We start from the raw sequence: 24,966 nt of genomic DNA on the forward strand, positions 1-24,966 counted from the left end.
CCCACCGGCGGCACAGAGCGGGCCGGGAGCGGTGCCGGCCGCCCGCCGGTATCCCCCGCCCGGGCGCTGCCCCTACGGCCCAGCCCCGCGGTCCCTCAGACGCCGCCGCTGCGGCGGTCTCCCCGCAGCTGCCGCACTGGACGGGAGACGCTCGGCCGCGCGTGCGCCGACGCCACCACGGCCGCCGCCGCCGCCTGCTCGCTCGGGATGGGGCGGGAACGCGCGGTCACGTGGGCGCGCCTCCCGCAAGGGGCGGTTCTGGCGCCGGGCCGAGCCCGCGCCCCGGGCGGAGGCGGCGAGGGCGGAGCGCGGCCCGGCGGTAAGGGGGGAGCCTGGCGGCGTCGGGCTGCGAGAAAAGGAAAAGACAGGGCGGTGGTTCCTGGCCGCGGGGCCTGCCCGGCGCTCTTCGTAGCGGGGCGGGAGGGGCTTCACCGCTGCGGCTCTGAGCAGGGAAGGGCTTGGCCGAGCGGGGCGCGCTGCTGAGGGGGCGATGGAGCCGCGGCTTCCTCAGGGCCGGCCTCCGGGCAGTGAGAGAAGGAAAGCGGCTGCGCGGGAAGCGGCGGTGGGCGGTGCGGGCCCGGCCGAAGTGCGTGGCCTTTCTGTGGCGGGGCCGTTCTCGCTCTGAGTCCTTGGGGTCTCTGGAGGGGCGGCTCCTGACAGCAGCGAGCGGCACGGGCTGGCGCAGCACCCCCGGCCCCGCGCGTTGGCCGCCTTCAGGCACAGCCTGAGCGCGGGGCTCTGAGGTATTCACATGACGCTTTCTGCAAACGGTTACGTCTTTGCGTTTAAATTGCGCTTCGCGTCCCACTGCTGCGCGTTACGTGCGCGTCTGGCACGTACCGTGCGTAACGATGCATTGCCTTGGTTATGAGGCTGCTCGGTTCCCTGACGGAAGGGTGGAATTCCCGCAATAGGAAATGGGAAGAACCCCACGTGCAGGTGTGGCTTTGGAAAGTACTCCGTATGCATGAGAAGCATAGGCTTAGCTTTCAACAACTGGAGTCAAACCTGTACCTGCATGCTTTCCTTTTTTTTTTTTTTTTTTTTAAATACACCTCAGAAATTATGTGACACAAATTCTTTTTTGTTATTTTTAACATTGCTTCTAGAAAGGTAGATTCATTCTTTCTGTATAAGTAAGAACAAAGACCTGGAATTAACGAGCTTTAAAACCCCCAGTGGGGTCAGACCTGGAAAAGAAACATATTCCCAGATTCCAGCTCGCTTGCTTCTTGTGTGACTAAGGAAACGCCTGGAAATCAGGTTGACTTGCAGGAACATGTTTGTGAAAACTCTGAGGCCATCACTTAGGTATGATGGGTATGGATCCGCTTCAAGAATTTATAATATCACCAAGTAAACACTACAAAATCAGAAAAAAAAGCTGTTTTTTTCCCCCCTCTTCTACAAAATGCTGCGTAATCCAAATAAGGAAGGATAGTTGTGTTTAACGGCCCCCTGGATTTGTCATCTGTTCCAATTCACTTGCACAACAACATGTGTACCTATATCATATTACGCACTATAGTGACTTTTACCCTAAACTGCTAAAAAAAAAAAAAGTGTTGTTCTAAAATGTTGTAGACCTGAGTCCCTCCTTCCTTCACATTTACAAAAAAAAACCAACTAAATTTCATTTTAAAACAACTGAAAGCAGAGACCTTTGTGGATAGGTATATGTATGGAGAGTACTACCAATCTAAGTGTGAAAATTTGTGTGGATGCAGACTTTACACTAGTGGCATCTATTCACATTTGCAGAATAAAGTCTAAAAAAATGCTGTGGTAACTAATATAAATGTTTTCAACTTACTCAGTGCTCTTAAAAGTTAGTATGTGAATATAAAGCGTTTGTGAGTGAAAAAGAAAACGTCAGCACTAGTTGCTTGTGCCAGTTCTACTTCGGCAAACATGCCAAAATGTGATGTTGCTCACTGCATTGTCAAAGGTAACAGCGGTCAACGTGGAAAGTGATTCAAGTTTACTTCAACTGTCGAGAAGGGACAGAAGCAACAGAGGGAGGGCTCATCTCCTTCTGCTCTGTTTATTCATCTTACAATATTTTAAATAGCAGTGATCTCTTCTGTACATCATCTTTCTGTTGCAAAGTATTTTATGATTTAACATTTATTCCAAGTGGAAAGACAAAGTATTAAGAACTAAAAGAAGCAGCTCCCGGGCTATTTTTCTTTCTCTTTCCTTTGTTCTCCCTCCCTCTACCCCGGATTAGAAACCCACTTGACTAGTTTTACCCTCTAACTATACCTTAGACCTTATCCTTCACTGTCATGTGTCTGGTCACTTACACTGAGTCTGTTGTCAGTGTGAGGCAACAGTGCCGGGTATGACCGTGAAGTTAAGAATAACATTGTGGGAGAAGGTTGTTGCCAGTAGTCACAACTTTGGGAGAGTGCGGAACAAACTTTGACCAACCGTTTTAAACCTCTGCTTTCTCACTTGTTTCAAGATTCTTGTGCCTTCCAAAGAAGCTTTGTCTAGGGTAAATTCCCTTAGACTAAACTGGGGCTAGCACAAGATTAGGGAATGATTAGGCTGGACTAAGACCTCATGCATAATTTCTTATTTCATAGTACTGTATGATAAAGTGTTTTAAATCAGTAATACCAGCTAGTGACAGCTGGCTTAAACTATTGTATTAGGAGAAATCCTAAACACAGCAGTTCGCAGGAACTGTTCCAGCACATAATGCTTCAGCCCTGATGAAGAAAAAAAAGGCTGGAAATAACACCATAGGGATGTTATCTTTTATTACCACTCTGACATTCCTCTGTGTAAAACGCTTTCACCTTTTCGTTCTCTCTTCCGGAGGTTCCACTGGTGAAGACAGAAATAGCTGTAGTGAGAAGCACGCTCTGTGTCCCCTAGCAGTGACAGTACACACAGCTTAGAATAACAAAGATCAAGGAGCAACCACATCTGTCCTCACTCCTTAAGTAACATGCTTGGTGACTTCAGGAGGCTTTGGACAGGTATCAGACTGAAAGCATGATCTATAGATAGTTTTAAGGTAAATATTGTAACCTAAGGATGATTTTTGAAATAAAGTCACTGATATGCTAGCTTTTTGGTGTTACTTCATGAGTGATCATAAAAAGTGTCAGACTGAGAAAAGTCAGAAAAAATGATTTTTCATAAATAATAATTAGTGTGAATGATTGCTTAAATTATTAAGGTTATTTGATAACATCACTGATATATACATGTAATGCTTTAATATAATGGAAAGCACAGCAACAATAGTGAGGCAGCAAAATCCCAGACTATACCTAGTGAGAATAAACCCAAATGCAGTAACTAAAGAAAAAAAGAAAAGAAGCTGCTTACCCTTAGAAAGCCAGAGATATCTAGGGATCTCTAATAAGGTACACTTGCCTCTACTGCCAACCCTTAAATGAGGTCTAGGAAAGGGTGGATCCTGGCTCCACCCCTTCTGGTCACTCAGGGGCATTGCATGCACCTGAGCTCCCCTGGGTTGGCCCTGCCTTCCCAGCAGGTGCTCAATCACTGCTTCAGCCCTGACTTAGCATTTCCGCTACAATATATCTATGCAGTTTCTGCAAACTATGGGTTTTCCCAATGCATGATTTTGTGGAGGAGTGTGTTTTTCCTGTTTTAGGATGATACAGAAGTACAAAAATGGTTACATAACTTGTGTTTTTCGTCTTCTTTTAATTTGTAGTCAAAGAGAAAACTTTCAGCTTGCTTGGTGTTTGTTTGGTTGGTTTGTTCTCTTTTGTTCTCTTTTCTCTAGTTCCTTTGGTGTCTTTTCCAAGGGTGGTTTTTTTTTTCTTGTTTGCTTTCTACATTGGCAGCTTTTGAAGTTCTGTTCGTCTCTTAGAATTGTACTTTTACCAGGTATTTTTAGGTAATTTTTCTTTTAGGGTAGTACTCCTTGAGTCTAGTATTTTCTCTTTGACTTTCCGCTACTTTCAGGTTGTCTGTATAACTTAATTTTTTTATTGTAAATTTTAAAACATGTGAAATAGATGTTGCCCTTTTTCAGTAAGAGATATCTATTTCCCTCGTGACCATCTAAATGTATGCCCAACATCCTGAGGAAAATCCTAAGCATGATTTCATGAGTGTTACTTTAGAAGTCTTGAGGCAACTTAGCTACACTGTAAAATAAATTTATGGTGGAAAATTTACATTCAGAAAGGCTTCATACAACAATAAAATGCAATGTTATTACCATAATGATAGCTGTTAGATAATGCTTTATTTGTACTGCAGTTCAGGGTAAAATGGATGTGACTCTAGTGTTTTAATTGTGTATTCAGGTGTAAGAAGTTTAAATCAGGAAGGGTTTTTTTCAGAGAGTCTGAATGAAAATAAACTGTGCACTTGTTCCTGTTGCATTATACTCCATTGAAGTGGCTGGCTGTTTTTTTTTTCCTTCTCAGTCTGCTTCTGTATATGCAGAAATAGGTGAATGCTCATAAGAGGTCATTTGTTTGAAGCATGCTTGTGTTTATTGGTTGAGCATGAGTAGACTTCAGTTTTCCATCTTTTGGCTCTGCTTTCAGTTTCCAATGAAGCCTATGTGTGTCTGAATGCTCCATTAGAACAGGAAAATTCTCGTGCCCTTTAATTGCAACAGAATTACTTTTTTGGAAGGGATTGCAGTAAAGGTGGTGAAGAGGAAAAAGTAAAGGAAATAGCACAGGAACTGCCTGATAAGGCTTTTCAATTCTATTTATTTTCTTCAAAACATCATCTTCTAATTTATTGATTTTGAGGCAGTTTCTCAGTTTCCCTTAACTTATGGAGAAATTGCGTGTTCCTGAGGATCTGTGATGTTTACTTTAGGGAACAGGTATTAATAGCTGGCACGCTGTTAAAAAAGTGGCCATGGAAAGTGTGTTTCACAAAGATTTGTGTTGTATCCCTGCATTTATACAGTGACCCTTGATGTTATTGGAGATTTTGATTATGCATACGTAGTAAATTCCTCGCAATCTGAGTATGTAGAATTCTGCTGCATTTAATTATCTTTGGCCATAACTTAGTTTGTTTATATTTTCAAAGTAGCTTTAAAGATGTGTACCTTACAGTTAATTTGAAAATATTTTCAATACCCAAAAATGTGTAGGATAGCAAAGCCTCATGTAAAACAACTAGATTTAAAGACACTCCTATTTCAATATATATTAGAAACATGGAAAGAACAACAATTATTTTAATAGTCGCCTCAAACTAAATGTATGTATATCATATTTAGTAATAAAAACTTGGCAACAAAAAAGATTTTTAAGGTTAATCGTATGTGTAGTTCCCTTTTGAAATCACTGCTGCTAAAGGCATGAGTAAATTCAATTGTGTACAAAATTGTTTTTCTGGATCAAGGGTGCCTCGCAGAGTATGTGTTTTTGAAGAAATAACCTGGATGATTTCTTTACTCTAGAAAGTCTCAAAAGAGAGATTAACTACAGAAGATTTATCCATCTCTCTGGTTATTCTGTCCTCACTTGTTTATTCTTCGCTGCTATGGTTAACCTTCATGTAATCATTTTATCTACCGGTCAACAGTTCTGGATGCTTACATCCTCATTTGTTACACCCCAGCCTGACTGGTTTTCCAGTAGCTAATGTCCTTCACTTGGTTTCCCACAGCTTGAAAGATTGATAATGGATTGGGTAGATCATTTTGTTTCAGCCGTTCACTTACCGAGAAGGCACATAAAGTCATGTTTTCTTGAAATCAGTACAGAAGAGTTACTTTGTCATGTCTTTTGCACTGCTGTGTATGGTTAGATTTTTTTTAAATACTGCCTGTAACAGTTTGCTGTAACTTTGCTGTTTTCTTTAAGGCTTCTGTACTATTTCTGCTTTTCCTTCTGTCGTTTCCCTTTTACCCACCCAGCAGCGTGCAGCCCCTGCACCTTAAAGACCATCCAGTCACGTGACTCCCGTATTGCACTTGGTCTGTGATTTTGTGGCAGCATCTATTGTTAAGTGTTTCATAAATTGCTTTTTGTATTTATCTGAATAACCATAATTTTAAGGAGGTTTTGACCTCACCCTTACTATAGCACCTATAGGATTTTATTGGAAATGGCTAGAATTAGAAATTTTTGTTGCACATCTATTGTATATTCTAGTCTGTTACTGTAGTCACTAATCTAGGCCTTCTCCAGCTGAAGCACGTGCTGGTTCTAATAGGATTTTCCTCATTTAAGAATTGCAGAGCTCAGTTCTTTGTCCGTTTATTAATATCAATAATTATGCTTTTCTACTTGACGCCTTTTTTTAAAGCTGTGTGTGAATATTACCCTATAGTAATTTTCATTTACTACCTTTATAACAGAGGACCCATTTGTTTAGGAAAAGTTAAAATGGCTGCATTTTTTATTTTGGTTTCTCATCAGCTGGTCCACCCTGGTACCTATGAACTTGTTCTTCCTCAGCTGCCCTTCAATGACTAGTGGCTGGGTTGCTCTGTTGCCACATAGTGTGTGTTGATGCACAGGGCATTTTCTCAGCTGTCTTACCTAGGCAGGGAGCAGAGATGGTTTCACTTGTTAGCACAAAGAATGGAAGTGGCAGTCATAATCGAGGGTGTCAGAAACGGAGCCCTCTCTTGATAGTAGCCAGTATAGTTGAATGAAGATGAAGGAAGGGGGCAAGCAGGCTGAAACTTGCTTTCTAAGGAAGACTTGAGCCCTCGTGGTGATCACTGCTCTGGGAGATGTCTGAGCCAGACAAAGAACATCTGGGACGCTTACTTCTGCACAGATCTTCATAATCCCTCACATAGGCTTTGTCTTAACAGACACAGTACAGTCCTTACAGGTGGTAATTTACTAGACTAGTGAAGCAGCAGCCAGGGTGAGAGTGTGCCTGTAGGCATTACCTTCAATCAAGGGAATTGTTACATGATGCAACAGAAGTAATCCCTGGAAATAAGGACTAGAAAGGGGAGTTGACGGGGTATATACCTATTGGCTTTCCTTTGGTCTGACAGCTCTTGTGTGTGGCAAGCTCTTTCCTGCTTTCCTCCCTGTGTTTAACAGAAAGGAAGCAATTTACTGATTGGAGTATGTAAGGTAACAAAACAGATATTGCAATTAACTCTTATGTTGATGCAGGTCCAGCTTGTTCAATTGAGTGAGTTGTTCTCTATTCACAGGGCATCTACTGGAATTGAGTGCTTGAGTCTCTGACCCAGCTTGTTGTGTTCTCTTTTAGGAGGAGCAGTAAGTCATAGTCACCAGAGAAGAGAACCAGGGAAACAAAAACCAGCTTAGTAAGAAAGTGTATCCAAGGTATAGGACACACTGTCACCTTTTCTTCCTTTTACTTCCAGGGTCTTAAATGGTATTGTGCTAGAGTAGTTAGGAATACTATTTGACTTCTTTGAGAGAGGAGATGAACTGGAGGTGGGACACCTAAGAACAAGAAGATGAAAAATAAGAATTACAAAGATTATTTTGTTGTATTGGGTTGTAGATGCTCTAGTCAGAGGCCGGTGAAAATGTAAAACAGTGTGATGAATGACATCGCTTCAGAGTCAGAATTACAATGTTTTAGCTTCTGTAATAGTAGGCAAGCAGTAGCAAATAAAGCTTTGCTATTATTACATTGCTCTGATTTCATTACTTCGGAGTCCCACAGAAATGTCCTAGCTGCTGCTCGAGAGCAGGTTTCCTGAGTATCAACAGATGATTAAGAGCCATCTGCATGGAGATGCACTTCTGCTGGCTCTTTAATCATTGAAGACATACTGACATGCTTCCCAGGGCCAACTCCCTCTTATAACCACTGACTGCGTTTGTGGCTTCTTGCAGAACAGACAGGGTTGGTAATGCAGATGAAGCCTTTTGTTTTTGCTCTGAGTCCCACTGATCTGGTAGGCACTCTTTGTTCCTACTTGTCTCTTGTCTGTCTAGCCACACTTTTTCCTTGTTCAGGTTGAATAGTGCAGTAATGCTCTATTTTCGAGTACTTAAATCAATTTCAGGGGGAGCTGTTTCCCTGCAGCTTTAGTTTACTCTGAAGCTGAACAGAAGGAGAATGAGAGCCGTGGCTTCGCTCTCTATTCTCTATTCCCTATTTCATAGGGTCCTCCGGAATGATGAAACATGGCTAGAGTTTTTCCTTAGCGCACGTTTGGCTGAATTACGGATGATCTGAGAGGAACTGTTATTTCATGTGCCTACTTAGCTTTAATTTGCACTAAACTGTAAGGTAGGTAGAGGTATTCGGGGGGCTAATGTGCTGTAGGCAAAGCCCCCTGAGGAAAAAACAAACCAGTCAAGAAAATGAACAGAAACATTTCACTGCTACTCTGTGTCGTGACATTTTCCCATTCTATTCATTCAAGAATTTCCCTTGCAATGATATGCGAGATATATTCAGAACAATTTTATAATTGATTGGTATATTTTTGTTGCCTCTCTTAGTTTTGAATTGCTGGAAGGTTTCTTCCTCTTAGGCACAGCACAAGCCACCACGTTTCCACAGCTCTTCTCAGTGCTCAGGTAACTGCTGTAGCCTTCTTGCTTCTTGATGCCGGTCTTTTCCTGGAATAGAGCTTCCTTAGCTTGAGCTTCAGTCTGTGTTGTTACATGATGCAACATGTAACAGTGTAATTTCTATGTATCTTACTAGTTGCAACATGAAACAATGTTGCTTTGGCAAGAAACTGTACAGAATGACCTTGTTCTGATGGATCCTGTGCCAAAAAAGGAAGTTGGAAAGCTGAGAATGGACTTTTTCATGGCTCAAAATTCTTACTCGTTTGATTTAAACAAAACTAAACCAGACCATTTTAATGTGGACATTCTAAGTTTGTGTTTTGTAAGACCGCTGTGTTATTGTGGCAGTTTTTTCACAACCTATCCTTACACCCAAGTCAGCTGCTTTGTCTTGAGAATGAGTACAGATTTCATCCACTGCATTGTTTAGCAGGTAGAATCCCACGAGTCCTTCGTATGGATTTCATACAGCTTTCCCTACAAGGAAAATACATGTCAGTAGAGACTTGAGCATACAGCACAAAATTCTCCATTTTCATTGGAGTTCTCTGGACTTGTTTAATACCCAAAAGGTTAGAAAATGTATCGTCTGGAGTGCAGAAATGCTGATCACAGAATTTATTCAAGATAACAACTAAAAATATATGAAATTCTGAATTGTATACCTTTTTTAGCATAGATTTAATTTACTCTGAAATTTGGAAGTATATTTTAAAACTTGTAATCTGAATTGTTCTGAACTAGGCGTTATTATGCTGGAATTTTTTACTGTCAAGTTGCAAATCCCAGAAAAATAGGGTTTGCATGGAAAGCTCTTGGCTTGGAACAGTACAAACAAGACTGCTTAACAAGGAGGCATTCATTACTTCTGTCCTGCTACCCTCTGGTATTAGAGTCACCAGCTGTAACATTACTGACATTTTCTTTGAATCTTCCTAATAAAAAGCATAGGGGAGCAGTTATTCAAGTGTGGTAGTGAGAGAGAGGCTGCATTTGTTAAGCTTGCTTTCTTTTTTAATAGCTATTGTGCTTTATCAAGCTGAGCTAATGCACTGACCGCATGTTCTCATAGTAAACAACATTTAGAAAACCAGCTGAATTTCAGAAGGATAAATCTGTTGTTTCATCTTTAGAGGTCTGTGATCATGAAACTCGCAATTAAATGGCAGACAGGGAACTTGGTGCCACAAGGCATGAGAAGTGGAAGGTTGTCTGCTTAGTGCTTGTAACTGCTAGTTGATAAATACTGCAAATGGTTCATAGAAGAAAAAGCTTGAGAGGCTTAAAGGATTTATTTCCTTGAACGTTTAGTGATACGTTCTCATCTCTTCGGGTTATCTGTAGTCTTATGTAGTTGCTGTTTATTGCTATTTTCACTTACTCAGTGCTTTCAGGGCCTCAGTTTTATCACACCTTGTATGTACTTGCTGTTTTGTGTAGCCTAAAAGAAAAAACATTCTCCTTTATGTAATAAAACATAATTACACTTACTGAGTTCAGGTATATCCCATAAGAGAAAAGTACTTGTGATTAATCTATTTGTATTTAATAGTATTCTTTCTGGCAGAGCTATGCAAGAACTATACTTACGCGACAAATTCATACAAGATCCGGTATTTGGTAGAATGCCATTCTCTGACTGATCAGAGGAGTCGAGCCGTGTTCTGAGTGTCTTCCACTTTTAAGTGGGTGGGAATTTTGATTAACTTAAGAGGGAATGGATTGGAAGCTGTTTTCAGATTAGTTATTTCTACTTCTTAGGTTTGGATTTGAGGGGATATTCTTGACTAATCTGCTGGTACCAGCAAGTACTGATTTGGCTGGAATGGAACTAGGAGCACAGTTGTTTTGTCTGAGCTGCGTTTCTTAGCATGTAAATAAAAGCAACTGGAGAAACCTGTAATTAGAGCCAAGCTTTGAAACGGCAAACATTCAGTGGTGGACTGTTAAGGCCTAGAGTAAGGTCATTTTGGGATTTACACAGACTTGGTCATCTCATGGTTTACCCAGTCCGTCTTCAAACTGATCCACAGGGCGTTAGTATTCATGGATTGGAATACAGACTCAAGCCTTTTATTGTCTCATGTACTTGGCGCTTTATGCCTGGAGGTAGGTATTACTTGAAGACTTGTTGCTCAGACCTTTTATTCTGTCATTTTTAAGTCTGTGCTTCTCTATCTCCCTAGGATGACTGTTGCATACTTATCATACAGTAGCATTTGCCTGGGAGGGCAGTTCATTTTTGCCATGAGAGAATATCCAAGTGCAAGGGTAAAGTTAATTAAAATATATGATCAGATTAATAGTAACTCATGAAGGCAGGGGGAAAAAAAGGAAGGTCTATTTTCACAGATTTACCTGTTTTTTAACTCCATAAAATCTGAATAGTGTACCGGTTTTGTAATGACTTGATTGTAGCATTTTTATCCATACTGAAATACATCTTCAGAAAAATAAAGTAGTTCTACTAAAGTAGTAGAAAAGGAGTGTTAGCTATAGCGAAAGTTAACAGTCTCCTTTCTTGTTCTTTTCTGTGCATAAGGAAAGTAAACAGGAAAGAAACACTTTTAGAGGAGGAACAGTAAAATTGATGCATGCATTTTGGACATAAACAAAAGTAAAAAATGTATTGCCTTTTGAAATCTGATATACTTTTCTGTTAACAAGTCATGGACAAATGTTCCACTCAGTAGCTGGGTATCTACCTTGCATTACAGTGCTTTTGGCAAAGGATGTTAGCGGAAGGTGTGAATTCATTTTGGTCAGCTACGTCACAATTTTTTTTTATCCTCTATTTTCCTTAGCAGTTGCATACAGAGTCTTGTAGCATATGACAAAGATCTCTGCTAGGGAAATTAATACCAAATAAGTCACAAGACTGCTAAATGAATGTTCAGAGTGAGTCAGTGGAAAAAAATTATCCACAAATTGGTTTTTTTTTAAGTGAATATTAAGAGTGCGTTGAATACTTCGTGTACAGAGTGACATTTTAGAAATTTAAAATTCTGTATGCTGGAGCCTAGCATTAGCAGTCTCTCAGAGCAGCAGTGAAGGCTGACATAAAGGAAGCTTTTGGAACTTGACTTCTGGAGCTCTGTAGCTGCCAAATCAGCCACTAGCAGCAAGTGCAAGCATTGGAAGGCTCCTCTATTTTATAGCAGCTTCCGGTGGCTTCCAAAGCCAGGAGTGGCAGCTGGCAGCGGTGGTAACACACAGCAAACACAGGTCATCTGGCAGGCTGAAACTTGGGATTCCCCTTGTCTCATGTGTCTTTTCTTCTCCCATCCATTTGTCTGGGACCCCATAGGGGGAAGAATGGAAGGTTAATTTCAGTAAGTGCATGACATGGGAGTTTAATCTTGTTTTTGGAATAGGTGCCCATCTCATACAGCTCTAAACCAGCCTTATTAATTGTAACACAAATCTAAATAGCGGAGTGGTAAGCAGCTTTCAAACATAATGATTTGAGGTTTTCACAGAAAGAAAAACAGTCATGTGCAAGGAGAGAATTTTGGCTTTGGTAGAAGACTTCTGTGGATCTATGTTAATACAACAGTCACATCATGGAAAAGAAAGATCTCGGTCTTGTAGTACAATAACTATAAAACAATCACCTAAAGAACTGTATTCTAATAGTTGGATCTTTAACATTGAGAGAGGAAGAAAGAATTGATCACAGAAAAAAAAAAAAACAGCAAATGCAAATAGCAGAAATAGGTGGTATCCCTGCTTCTTATCTGACACAGCATAGAAAAATAAAGACATTCTGCACCTGTGGGAATTTGGCACTTAATGCCAGAACTCAGGATGGGACTCCTGTTTATGTTTTTTTAATAAACAACAAACAAACCCACAGCTCAGTAATATGCCTTAAGTGCTGATGTTTAATTAGATTTCTATTAATTCCAAGTTTACCACAGACTTCTGCAGAAACTAATCATCCAATATCTCCTTAGAATGCGGCTCTCCAAATGAAGAATGCTCAGGAAGCCCAAAAAATTTAGTCCAAGCCTTCTTTTGGTGATTATTTTCATCAACCTTAGGAGTTGCCTGTTTACTGCCTGGTCTCAGAATAAATGCAGTGTGTTCAGCATCTGTACTAAATCAGGACAACTGATAGAATGTTAGCAGAATTGACTAGTTAATGGTTAGCCACCATTATTTGTTTTTAGATTATCTGGATTTTTCCTGTGTGGTTCCTTTAGAGCTGTAATTCAGAAACCAGTGGAGTCAGTGACTGTCATTGACTCAGTGGGGTCATTCACCCAACTATTCTTTAAGTGTGCTTCAGCTTAGAGCTGCTCAACTCTACTACCTTACCTACAAATCTGCAGAATGGCTTCCAAATCCTTAAATATGAAAGAAACCAAGTTATTTTGTTTCTTGTAGCATCAGGTGGAGCGGGTGTGGGGCCAATCTCCAAGTAAACGTGCTTTGATTTCTATGTTGCTTGGACGGAAAGACATCCTCCCTTCCCAACTAGCAGGTATTTGGTAACTCCATGTATAGGTGTTGTGATGTGCTCTTTTTTTTTTTAATTTGGGCAATCATTTTAAGTGATATAATCATTAATGTATTGCTCTTGATTAATTATGACATTAACAACCAAAGTTAAGGCTGTAGAATTCGTTGTTTCAGAAGAACGATATATAGGATACACATTGAGATGTCAAATAGCATAAAGGAAATGCCAAGCTACTGTATGTGATGACGTATTCTTTGGAGGCACGTTTTAATTCTTGGATTTGTCAGTGCTGACACTCCCCACTGGAGGGAGTGATGTGTTAGTCTCTATTTTGACTCGAATTTGAGTCCATTCTCAGTATGTTAGCCCACACCGGGAGCTCACCCCACGTGGCAAATTCAGACTTTGCATGAGGATATTTTGGCTACAAAGGAAGCTTAAAATGCACTCTACTAAAGTGTTTTGTCTTACCCTTAGGGATGTATTTCTTAATGAAAGCCTCTGTGGAACCCAAGAAGCCAGATTCTTGGCGAGGTGCCTGTGGGCTGTGCTCTGGTGCAGGTACAGCTAACAGGGGTCACTCTGGCAGGTATCACTGCGGAGGGCTGAGCTGCGCTCACACAGCTCTCGGAAACGCTTGGGATATCATCTCTGATGTAGCATGCCCAACACCTGTTTCTTCTGAACTTAGCATGCCTGGGAATAGAGAGATTTTGATCTTCTGATTTAATCCAGCCTTGTGTTACTGAATTTTTTGCTGTTCACAAGTGCACTGAAAAGTTGGTTCGTGCTTCTGAAGAATGGCTGTGAGATGTTAAAAACTGTAGGGCAAAATAGCTGCTAGTGAACTGCGGGCAGGAATCCAAGATGCTACGCTTGCTTTCAGTAGGTTTGATACAGAAGCCGCAAATAAATATGGAAACATCTTTTTTGTATCATTTAAAATAGACCAAGAAGTGGAATACTTAAATATCAACAATACTTTAATAAGAATAATATTTATTATTGATAATTAGATTAACAGTTTAATTATCGGTATTTTAATAATTTAAGTGGAATTAACTTCAATGTGATCCTATAGCTAGTATCTTCATTAGTCTAGCAGAAGTTGGTGTAAATTTAGTAGCTGAAATAGTCTGTTGTGGTAAATCTCTGTCAGTATGTGTTAATTCTTTTGCACGTGTGAGTTTGCGAGTCCACTGCTGCATTCAGTCATATTATAAAATACAAAATAATTTGTGCATCTGGAAAATGATGATTAAAAAAAGGTATCAGTGCCCAATAAGAACGTGTTAATTACTAGCCCATTTCTAATGGGCTTAGTATCGGAGGTGGAAGGAGGGAAGGTACAGTCTGTTTCGGAGGACCTGGGCTGCCTTGGGACTACCGCAGCCTAGGCACTTTCCAGCAAGCTGTCTTTCCCACGCCCCGCCTTATCTGTGGTCTTCGGGAGTACTTTTACTCTGGGAGTACCCTGGTGGGCTTGCTTGTGGCGAAGACCAGGACCTCCTGCAAGTGGTGCAGGCGCAGTCACCGAGGGCCCGCAGGCCTCTGGCGCTGCCGGGAGCAGCCGGCGTGGCTAGCTCGCCTCCTGCCGGTGACGTGGGCTCTGGGGAAGGCCCGGAGCGGCGTCGGCTGCTGGAAGCCTCGGCCTTCTGTGCGGACACACAGCCGGGCCGTGGGGCTTCTTCCCAGGAGCGCGGCGTAGCGGGCTCGCACCGTGCTGCGGAGCGGGACACGGGCTGGGGCCATTTCTGAAAGTTTCTTCTGCCCTTTTGCGAAGTGCGGTAAATTCTGGTGTTCGCCATTGCGATATAACAAGTAATGTGAATCACTGAATGGCTTAGGTTGGATCTACATTAGTGTGCCTTTTTATTGCTGGAATTAATAAAAGTAATTTCCGGGATCTCTGCACAGGAACAGCCCTGTCATCGTGCCCTTGCGTGTGCTGCAAGTAGGTAAATACGTGCGTCAGGAATTTATCTCGCGTACCTTACGCCTCCATGAGGCGCAGTAATAGCATGTTTCCCTCGCGTGTGCGAGTGGTTGCTGTGTGCTCGCGGCATCCGCGCCTCGGGGCGTAAGCGTCGCTCCGACGCCAGCCGCGGGGCCCGGCCCTCCGGAACGAAGCCGAGCGCGGAGGCGGCGCCGGTTCCCACGCGGCCGTCCCGTCCCGGGCCTCGGGCCGGGCTCCCCCAGGCGAGCAGCAGTCCGGCCACGCTGCGCGGCCGCCTTCCGTTCTGTCCCCGCCTATCGCTGCGGCCGCAGCTCCCCGTCTCCCTTCCCCTCGGCCCGTCCCGTGCCGTCGCTGCCGCGATCCCAGCCGCTGCCCGTGCCTGTGCCGAGCCGCCATTTTGAGAGCGGAGGCGGCTGCGGGGCGTGAGTCGGGGCCCGGTAGCGGGGCGGTGGCGGTGACGGCGAGCCGGGCGCCGCTGCCCTGTGTCGGCATTGCTACAACCAAGGTAATTTTTAAAGGAGGCAGCTTCTGTATCTTGATTGAGGGTGGGTTTCTAGGTTGAAAATTTCCTCAGCTCTGTGCTTTTCTCTGTGGCAGAAGTTTCTAACAGCTAACTTTTCTTTCTACTGTACAGAAGCATGTTTTTACCGAGATCTGTTAAAGTCAAGAGGAGTGCTGATAAGGACAAAAGCTGTACGGCCAAGAAAAATAAATTGTCTTCTGGAGGGTCTTCGTTAGAGGAGAACACTGAGTTCCGAGACTGCAAATCAGCTAGAACAGAAACTTCAAATTGCGACTCGAATGAAGTTGTACAAGAATGCACGGAACCCATCACTGTTTCATCAGATCTTGGTGTTCCTGATGCATCTTTAGGAAAAGACAACCAAAATACCACTGAAGATAGCTCTACGGAAGAACCCATAAAATCCTTCAGCAAATCCCAGCGTTGGGCAGAGCCTGGTGAACCTGTGTGTGTTGTCTGTGGTCGCTATGGAGAGTATATATGTGATAAAACAGATGAAGATGTTTGTAGCTTGGAATGTAAAGCCAAACACCTTCTACAAGTACAAGAAAAGGAGGATAAGCTAAAATCTGATCACCTCGCAAAAGGAGAATCTCAAGAAGAAACTCACCTGCTTAACGCACCTTATTTCTACAAAGATCACTCCTTTATTTTAGGTTTGCGAGATGAGCAGGTTGCGAACCTTAAACTGCAGTTAGGTATTGCAATTCAGGGCCAGCAAGTTCCAAGACCTATTATAGAGTTTGAACACTGTGGTTTTCCTGAAACTTTAAACAGTAATTTAAAGAATTCTGGCTATGAAGTCCCAACTCCCATCCAAATGCAAATGATCCCTGTTGGACTGTTAGGGAGGGATATTGTGGCTAGTGCAGACACAGGCTCAGGAAAAACAGCAGCCTTCCTACTCCCTGTTATTATGAAGGTTTTGAACGAGGTAATGAAATGGTTTATGTTTAGAGAAAGTGATTTGCAACTTTGTCTCCAGGATTTTGAGTGTAATTGAGAATGTAATTGCAATCTTTTTTTATTTGAAGTTATTTATTTGATTGATGAACATTGGTTCTTTGTGGGGGAGGGTTGTCAATTATTTTGCACTTTGAACGCTAAGGCATCTCTATTAAGTAATATACAGTTTCTATTTGTTAAGAAAGGTAGCTGAGTTCTGATGTCAGCTTCCTACATGACTTAAAATAGAAAAGAAAATAATTTCAGATGTCTTGCGAGTAGTTGTTACTAGATCTTGATGCATCAGGTGGCTGAAAGAGGTTTTTGACATTTGTATGATTTCGTGGGGTAATTTCTGTTGGAATACGGTTGGCTGACCATCAGACAACTACAGGAGTTTCAGGTTATATGATTCTTCAAATCCTCTAGCTTTACAAACAGCTTCTTGCAGTATCAATGAGGAGAAAGCAGTTAAGAAAGTCTTTGCTTCAGAAGAATGTGAATGTATGATGAGAAATAATGGCAAATAGTATTCTGTACCTTGTGCATCTGTTCCATATTGCTTTAGTGGCTATACTCGAAGATTTTGAAGTCTGAAAATTTCAGACCTGATTCTATTTGATATTTTATACTGCTTATATGTCTTTTTCTATAGATAGATAGATACATATATATTTCAAATTAATAATCTAAAGTTTATTTCAGTAACGCTTAATCTAAAGATCATCTAAGTAACTCTTAATCTTTAAAGTATTATATCACTGCGGGTTATACAGGAGCATTATACAGGAACAACGGTATTATACTCCAGTGTCTCTTCTGTCTGGTTATCCTTAAAGTCTGCAAGGCAGTTGTATGCTTATAATAATATGCACAAAATCGGAGCCTCAATGAATTTCACTACATGATCTCTTTCGTTTTCTGTCTAGAGGATACTTTACAAGTTAATTTATATGTAAAACAAGTATTTTGTTTAAAATAATTTTCATTTTAATGTAACAGAAATGATACATTAAGAAATAAGGGAAATCTGGTGATAAGATAATGTTTGACGTTTCCTGGCTTAGATACTTTTAATTGTGGTGGTAAGTTTTCAGTTGTTGTCATCTTGGCAAGTGTTATGCTTAACAAAGTCCTTCTGGACTGTGTAATTCCTCTGAAGATACAGTGGGAAAGGAACCACTTCCTGCTGTTGGTCATTTGTAAATATTCCAGTTGAAGAACAGAAAGAAACAGATACTATCCAAAAAACTATTATGTGAAATTGCAGTGTAGGTATCAATACATGCTGTAACTTTACTTGATGAAGGATGTACTAAATGATCTGTGATCAGTATTACTGAAGTAGCACATCTTGGAGCTAGACCGTAATTCTGCCTTTGTTTTTTTTTGTTTATTTTTCCTGTTTTACCTTATATTCTTTTTACTTTGTTGCTGTGTATTAATTGTATTTGAGAAACTATTATCTGAGAGGAATTGCTGTACTGTAATTTTGTGTTTTCTGGATTTGCGGAAGTATCAGTGAGGTGATAATTTGAAGATCTCTTAATGGGGAACAAAAATATCTTTGAAGACAGTACCAATTTTGTATTTAGTCTCTGGTTGGCTGATTGTAAGTGGGTCAGAGGGGTTGTTGATTTTGTTCTTAAATTTTCAGAGAGATGTTTTAGCTGTATATGGGTCCTATCACTCCTTGTCTTCTTTGCCTAATACTTATTTTCTTACAGTGGTGTGTAAGATGATAAGGAGAAATATTAAGTTCCTGTAATACCTAGATTTCTAAAATCTTCGCAGTCTCTCTAGATTTAGCTAGCATCCTGTGTTTTAGTTTGTGTGGAATTTATTCTGAATTCTTGTGTAAATTCAGTGCAATAACTAAAATATGAAGGAAAAAAAAAAACAACACAAAACACCACTTGGATTCCTTTCTGGGCGTTTTCTTTTTTTTTTTTTTTTCACTGTCAGTAATCTTTTTACTACCTTTCATCTTGAGATAGAAAGGGTATTAGCAGTCTAACTGTATCCACAGTAGCCATGCTACATATTTTGTATTTCAATACTGGGAGAGGTTATCTTGAAAGCTTTTTATAAAGTATAACAATATATTGTGACAATATATTTATTTATTTAACAATAAAGTAATTCTGTGTTCAACAGATTTCTTATCTCCCTTTCTAGACAGAAACTCCATCTGCCCTTATTTTGGCACCAACAAGAGAGTTAGCGATTCAGATAGAAAGACAAGCTAAAGAGCTCATGGCTGGTTTACCAAACATGAGAACAGTTCTCCTGGTAGGAGGTTTACCACTGCCACCACAGCTTCATCGTCTCAAGCAAAGTGTCAAGGTAAGGAGTGCGGTGTGGAAAGATGATCTGGAGAGTTGTGTTTTCATGGCATTGACAGAAAAGAAGAATGTGACTGCTGACATATGCGGATATGCAAAGATGCAGAGTTTTTCCTAAGTATGCGTAAACAACAGAAATAATTGTTAGCTCTTGGAGATGTTACAGTCATACTTCTTTACATTTTATTTCGGCTTGAACATAGTATAGCTTTTGTTGTTGTTGTTTTGGAAAGAATCACACACATTATTGCTATTTTCAAATAGTGAAACGTGCCGTTCTTTCAGACAAACGGTTGTCAATAACAGCAAAAATATTTCTTTTTTTTAATGCAGACTAGGTTACGTTGCTGGTATTTAGAAGTTTCCATTAGACTGCTAAGAAGTTCGTTTCTTTTTGAGGCTTCATAATTAAGTAATCTATACAAACTTCAAGGTTCATTTGAACATAAGTAATTTTACTAATTATCACCAGTCTCACCTCAGTGCTGTAACTTTATAGTTTTTTCTAGGACATTCGTCTCTCTTTTAACAGAATTTTTATCTTTTTGTCTTTTGTCAGGTTATAATAGCAACACCTGGAAGACTTTTAGAGATTTTAAAGCAAAGTTCTGTTCGACTGCATGGCATAAAAATTGTAGTAGTGGATGAAGTAAGTTTGTTAATTCTCAAGGCTATATTGCATATACAGAGTTCCTTGTAGAGAGTCATCGTGGGTGCCCTATCAAAATGATTAAATACGGGATGTTCACTATAAAGATGAAATATGTTTGTTGTGAGAAAATTTCACCCTTAACAATTCGAGAGATGTTTGAACAATGCATGTTCTATTGGCTATAAAAGACTTACATATCTGACAGCTAGGATAATGCTGCTAGACCAGTTATTTTTAATTTTCCTATATAGCTTTTCTTCTAACTGAAGTTTCTACTGCATTTGGATTACTATATGCCAATCATACACACCGTGGCTCATGTTTCTGTTCAAGTTCAGGCTTCTGCTGTTTATTGAGGAATCTGGTACAGATATACTATTTTTTACTTAGGTGGATACTATGTTAAAAATGGGTTTCCAGCAGCAAGTGTTGGGTATTTTGGAAGACATCTCTCATGATCATCAAACCATACTGGTGTCAGCCACAATTCCAGTGGGTATTGAACACTTAGCAAATCAGCTTCTGCACAATTTTGTAAGAATAACAATTGGAGAAAAGAATCTGCCATGTTCCAATGTTCGCCAGATTATTTTGTGGGTAGAAGAACCGTCTAAAAAGAAGAAACTGTTTGAAATACTAAATGTAAGTGTGCTGTTTTTCTCATAAGACAATTTATAAAAAAATTGTGTGTCTTGCCAAAGCTCTGTCAGGTTCTCATCTTCATTTCTCATCTGTATGCAGTGAAGAGGTGGGGTGATGTTAAGCATGTTACTGCACTATTTCAATAGTGCTGCAATGCGAGAACGTTAATGGCAATTTTAGGAATTACTCCACCCCTGCCACTCACACCTCCCTCTGTGCAGCAGCAGACTATGTTCCTGTTCTTAGATCCAAGGTAAAAATGACAATTTTGATATTTTTGGTGATTTGCAGAATGGCACCCCAAAGATTTGTATTGATCGTCTGTGAATGGTGGAAGAACAGGTCTTTTTAAAACTGTCATAGCTGCCTTATGACCTAGGAGTGGTTTGTCATTTTAAAGGTCATTAAAAACAAAACAAATAAGAAAGCTAATTGAAGTACTTTCTTGAATTTTCTTTATATGAATATTACAGGCCTTAATTACTTATGTGTATTTTAGGAATACTGGAAGGGGTGGAAGGGGCAAGTCTTGGCTGAGGTTATGCAAGAAATAAATAACAATTTTAACTGAACTTCAGAACTTAAAGAAATTCGGAAGTATTATGTAACTTTAAGAAAAAAGCTTACTAATTCTAAAATGTGCATGTTATTAAGATAAACTTGGGTTCTGAATTTACAAGTCTTATGTTTATGATGTATAAAATTGTGTTGATGGCTGGTGTCTTCTGGCTTCTTATCTGGAATTTAAGAATATTTACTCATCTAAAACGGGTTTTACCGCTAGAGACATTGAGCAACAGAGATCAAATCAGAATTCTTGATGATGAGCAGCAAACCATGGTACCTTCTTCTATAAACTGTTTGATTTTACAGGATAAGAAACTCTTCAAGCCTCCAGTGTTGGTATTTGTGGACTGCAAGCTAGGAGCGGATCTGTTGAGTGATGCTGTTCATAAGATTACAGGATTACAATGTACATCTATGCATTCTGAAAAATCTCAGGTGGAAAGAACAGCCATATTACAGGTTTGTGCCTCCTGAAGTTTTAGGTTCTTGATAGATATGAAATGGCCTTTTTTTTTTTTTTTAATGGGTTAATTAGGTCGGAGTTTACTGTTTTTCTGCAGTAAAATACAGAGTATTTCTGGAGGAAAAGAGGAGAGAGGTGGGGGACGAGGTAAACCTACAGATGAGGTCATTTTAAATGCAGATATATCCTGGACACTGTTACCTAGGTTATTTGCTTTGAAACAGGAATTTAAATATGCATTTAACCTTAATTGATGCTGTTATAATTAAAATCGTGGATCTGGTCTCTCTTTAGCTCTTCGTAAATGATACTCCTATTTAAATCAAGAATACAAGGGATCCTTTCTGTCTTCTGTAATAGAATAAACCCATTGGTCAGTGTTACATCCAACATAGGATTTCATGTTTGAAATACAGATGAAGAAAAAAATAAGTATTTTTTTTTCCTCCCCTACCAGGGATTACTTCAAGAGAAGTATGAAGTGATAGTAAGTACTGGAGTCCTTGGACGAGGACTTGACCTTGTCAATGTCAAACTGGTAGTAAATTTTGATATGCCTTCAAGTATGGATGAATATGTACATCAGGTAAAAAATATTGTGTCAGTTATTTGTCAAAGTATTATTTGGAAAGTATATTGAAATTTGACATCCACTTAGGGAAATTCTCTCTCTTACATGAAGAGTGTTTGAGGGAGTTGTGGACTTGTTCGGGCTGGAGAAGAGAAGGCTAAGGGTAGATTTAATTGCTGTGATAATGGGTGGTTACAGAGCAGACAGAGCCAAACTGTTCTCGGAGATGTGCTGTGAAAGGTTAAGAGACCATTGTCTCAACTTGCTGCAGGGGAAATTCTGACCAGATAAAAGGGGAAGATCATTTTCATGAAGAGAGTGGTAAGGCAGCGAAACAAATTGCTCAGAGTGGTTGTGGAATCTCTGTCCTTGGGAAGATTCACAAATCGGCAGGACAAGGCCCCGAGCAACCTGATATAAATTTGGTTAGCCCTGTTTGGGATAGGAGTTTGGACTGGATGACTTCCGAATGTCCTTCTAACCTCAAGTGTGCCATGTTACTAACTGCAGTGCACCTCTTTGTTTTTCGATTATCTTTGTACTTAAGTTTCAAGCAGGTAGTAAATAAATATCAAAACTATGCTAGTTCTAAAATACTATTTCTTCTTATAATTAGAGAATCTTTTTAGTTTCTAATTTTCTGAGCATTTTGGATAATATAGAGAAATAGTTGTGTCACGAGAACATGGAAAGTAAAGGGGTTTTAATATGGTGATACTTTTACATACTGCACAGAATACAAGGTACACGTATGTAGTGTTGCTGTCACATTTTAAAAACTTTTTTTTGAACAAGATTTACTGTAAACCTTTGAGTGCCTATAGGCTATGTCATAAGTCTCAGTATCAGTGTTGGATTCCTGGTACGTTCCATAAGCAAATGGTAATTTAAGGTGCATTTAAAATAAAGCTCAGATCAGTATATCCCAAATTTAGAAAACGTATCGAATTTTTGTGCATAGGGGATGAGATAAAGATATTGTTATTTACATTAGTTCCTGAATATCCAAATGTGTTTTATGACAGAAAATCAGGAGATAGAAGGAAATTATATTTGATATTAAACTGAGCTTTAATAACTTAAACTGAGCTGTTGCTTTTTCAGGTTGGAAGAGCAGGGAGGCTGGGCCACAGTGGAACTGCAATTACTTTTATCAATAACAACAGCAAGAAACTCTTCTGGGATGTTGTGAAGAGAGTAAAACCAACAGGCACTATTCTTCCCCCACAGCTGCTTAATTCCCCATATCTTCATGACCAAAAGAGAAGGGAACAACAGAGACTTAAGCAATTGGAGAATAGCCTTGTAACGGGGGATAACATTATGGACATCATTAGAAAACATGACAAAAATAATTCTCAGAGGTAACAAAGGTATAGAAAACTTTGTAATTGTTATGAAAGTGTGATTAAAAATAAACATGGAATTTTGATGTCTCTCTGTATTCCCTTTTTAAAAAAAAACTGTACTTTTTCTAAGGAGTCTCATTTTTATCTCATCTTTTGCAGTACCTGGCTGTTAGTAAAACTTTGTTGTAGGGAAATGGGATAAACCATGTAAGTTAAGGAAGAGATCTGCTTTTGTCATGAAGCATTATAGTAAATATGTAAGTGATCGTATCTATTTACTCCTCATTTAAATTTAACTCTTGCCCTTCTCTGGCACTGGTTTTCTTCTAGGAAAGCAGACCAAAGCTATCCAAATAGCGTTACTTAGAGAAGTAGTAGGAAGTGTTAGGATAGCTGGTGTTACTCCTTATCATCCACAGGTGGAGGCTGGTCACAGCTGGTACGTGGCAAGCTCCTGCTGCCGTTGCTGGTACGAAATGGGGGGGTACCGTGCGTCCCGTGTTCTGTGCCCTGTGGCTATTGCTGCGGCACGACGAAATACGGCAGAAACAGCTCAGGTTGGTACCTTTCCCCTTGCTTTGGCTTTGGTCTCCCTCTGCTGGGCGTTTTAAAAACTTTTCCATTTTAATTCCGTTGCATAGTAATTATAAACGCAGTACTTACAACGCGTTTGCTTTGTAAATTTATAAAACGTTTTTAGCCTTCAGGAGGAGATCACACTGTACTCCTTGTGGAGATGCCACGAACCGGTTCGGCGCTCCCCCGCGTGCTCCACGTCCCGTTGCTGCGAGGCGCAGCCTGGCTTAGCGCCGTGCTGCGGAGGAAGGGGCTGCGCGAGGGGAGCCCGGACCGCGCGGGACTGTCCGCGCCCCCGCGACGGCTTTCCGCGGCCCGGCCGCCCTGCCAGGAGCTCGGAGGCCCCGGGCCGCCTCGGCCCCGCCCGCCTGTGACGCCGCTCCCGGCGCGAGCCAATCCCCCGGGCCCGGCACATTCAAACGGCGTGGGAGGAGGGCGCGAGCCGCGGCCGGGGCGCGTGGAGCCGAGGCGGCGGGTGAGCGGGGCGGACGAGGGGAGGGCCGGGGCTCCCCTCTGGGAGCGGGGATGGGTCTCCTTGAGGCCGCCCGCGGGGAGCGGGCTGTTGCCGGGGAGCGGCGGCCTTGCGGGCTGAAGGGAGGCGGTGCCCGCCGAGCGGCCGTTCCCACCCGTTCCCACCCGTTCCCACCGTGGCCCGGGGCTGAGGGGCGGGCGCTGGAGGGCATGGCGCGAGTTGTGAGCGCGCACTGAAAGCTGTTGGCTCTGAAGTGCAGCGTTAAAGGAAACTTCCGTTGGAGCAGTGCTTAGCCTGACGCTTCCTCATCGCTTGAGCTCCCCTTTCCGCCGACCGTTGGCTTTTTCTTTCTGCTAATGATGCAATTCTTAAAGAATGGAAAGGCGGATGGCTTCTTGTTAGTAAACTGATAGCAGCTGATGGGTCTGCAGGGGGTGGTTGATGGCGAGCTTGTAACAACCCAGTGCTACTACGCGTGTGCACCAGTGAGTGTTTTTCTGTGTAGGTGGGATGGGTACACCTTCCCACGTTTTTGAATGTGGAAAAGGTTTTTTTTCCCTCCCTTAGGTTCATTACCTTGCGCTTTTGCCATGTGAGAATGTAATAGAGTGCTCCGAAATAAGATCTTGGACCAGATATCTTTATTAATTTTAATTTTTTATTATTTTTTTCTGTTACTACATTTCATATTGTAAATCAGAATCCTGAAAGAATCCGCTTTGTTTGCAGCGTTTCACTGTTAATAATGTTGGTGTTCTGTTGGTATCTCTCAGTTGTCAAATGCCGCAGGTGTGAGTAGTTCTGAGTGATGGAGGCATGGCCTCACATTCCCTTCGCTTAGGAATCACTGGAAGTCGCCTGGAACAAATGTCCATGGTCACCTTTGTTACTAAGTAATACGTTTGGTCGTTGCACTGATTGCTGCTGCTTTCTGGTGTTTC

The 24,966-nt window shown here is 41.2% G+C and overlaps 2 protein-coding genes across 35 annotated transcripts in view; both read left to right on the top strand.

Annotated features, from left to right (window-relative positions):
• DDX59 (DEAD-box helicase 59) lies at positions 218-23,072 on the top strand. 6 transcript variants are annotated; one of them, XM_021405434.1, is made up of 8 exons: positions 218-319; positions 15,555-16,377; positions 18,567-18,734; positions 19,293-19,382; positions 19,776-20,027; positions 20,901-21,053; positions 21,515-21,643; positions 22,733-23,072. In XM_021405434.1, exons 2-8 carry the CDS (start codon positions 15,559-15,561, stop codon positions 22,994-22,996), a joined length of 1,875 nt encoding a protein of 624 aa, XP_021261109.1. In that variant the 5' UTR covers positions 218-319; positions 15,555-15,558; the 3' UTR covers positions 22,997-23,072. The 6 variants fall into 6 exon arrangements, with proteins under 6 accessions (XP_021261109.1, XP_021261110.1, XP_021261111.1 ...); XM_021405435.1 differs by lacking the exon at positions 218-319 and adding an exon at positions 14,763-14,917; XM_021405436.1 differs by lacking the exon at positions 218-319 and adding an exon at positions 14,766-14,921.
• KIF14 (kinesin family member 14) overlaps positions 23,211-24,966 on the top strand; it is a 190,195-nt gene continuing 188,439 nt past the window's right edge. For 26 of the 29 annotated variants that reach the window (XR_002441355.1, XR_002441365.1, XR_002441348.1 and 23 more), the window contains exon 1: positions 23,211-24,028. The gene's annotated coding sequence lies outside the window, so the exon portion shown is untranslated. Of the gene's footprint in view, positions 24,029-24,048; positions 24,511-24,966 lie in introns of those variants that run through there. The other 3 variants (XM_021405425.1, XM_021405430.1, XM_021405426.1) reach the window with 2 other exon arrangements.

This window comes from Numida meleagris, chromosome 7 (genome assembly GCF_002078875.1).
Source record: "Numida meleagris isolate 19003 breed g44 Domestic line chromosome 7, NumMel1.0, whole genome shotgun sequence".
Lineage (NCBI taxonomy): Eukaryota > Metazoa > Chordata > Aves > Galliformes > Numididae > Numida > Numida meleagris.

What these genes read in the sequence shown, in the direction of transcription:
- DDX59 (XM_021405434.1), top strand. Translation starts at nt 15,559, where the DNA reads ATGTTTTTACCGAGATCTGTTAAAGTCAAGAGGAGTGCTGATAAGGAC. An exon ending in AAATTGTAGTAGTGGATGAA is followed by an intron (nt 19,383 to 19,775) that starts GTAAGTTTGTTA and finishes TTTTTTACTTAG; the next exon opens with GTGGATACTATGTTAAAAAT. An exon ending in AACTGTTTGAAATACTAAAT is followed by an intron (nt 20,028 to 20,900) that starts GTAAGTGTGCTG and finishes TTGATTTTACAG; the next exon opens with GATAAGAAACTCTTCAAGCC.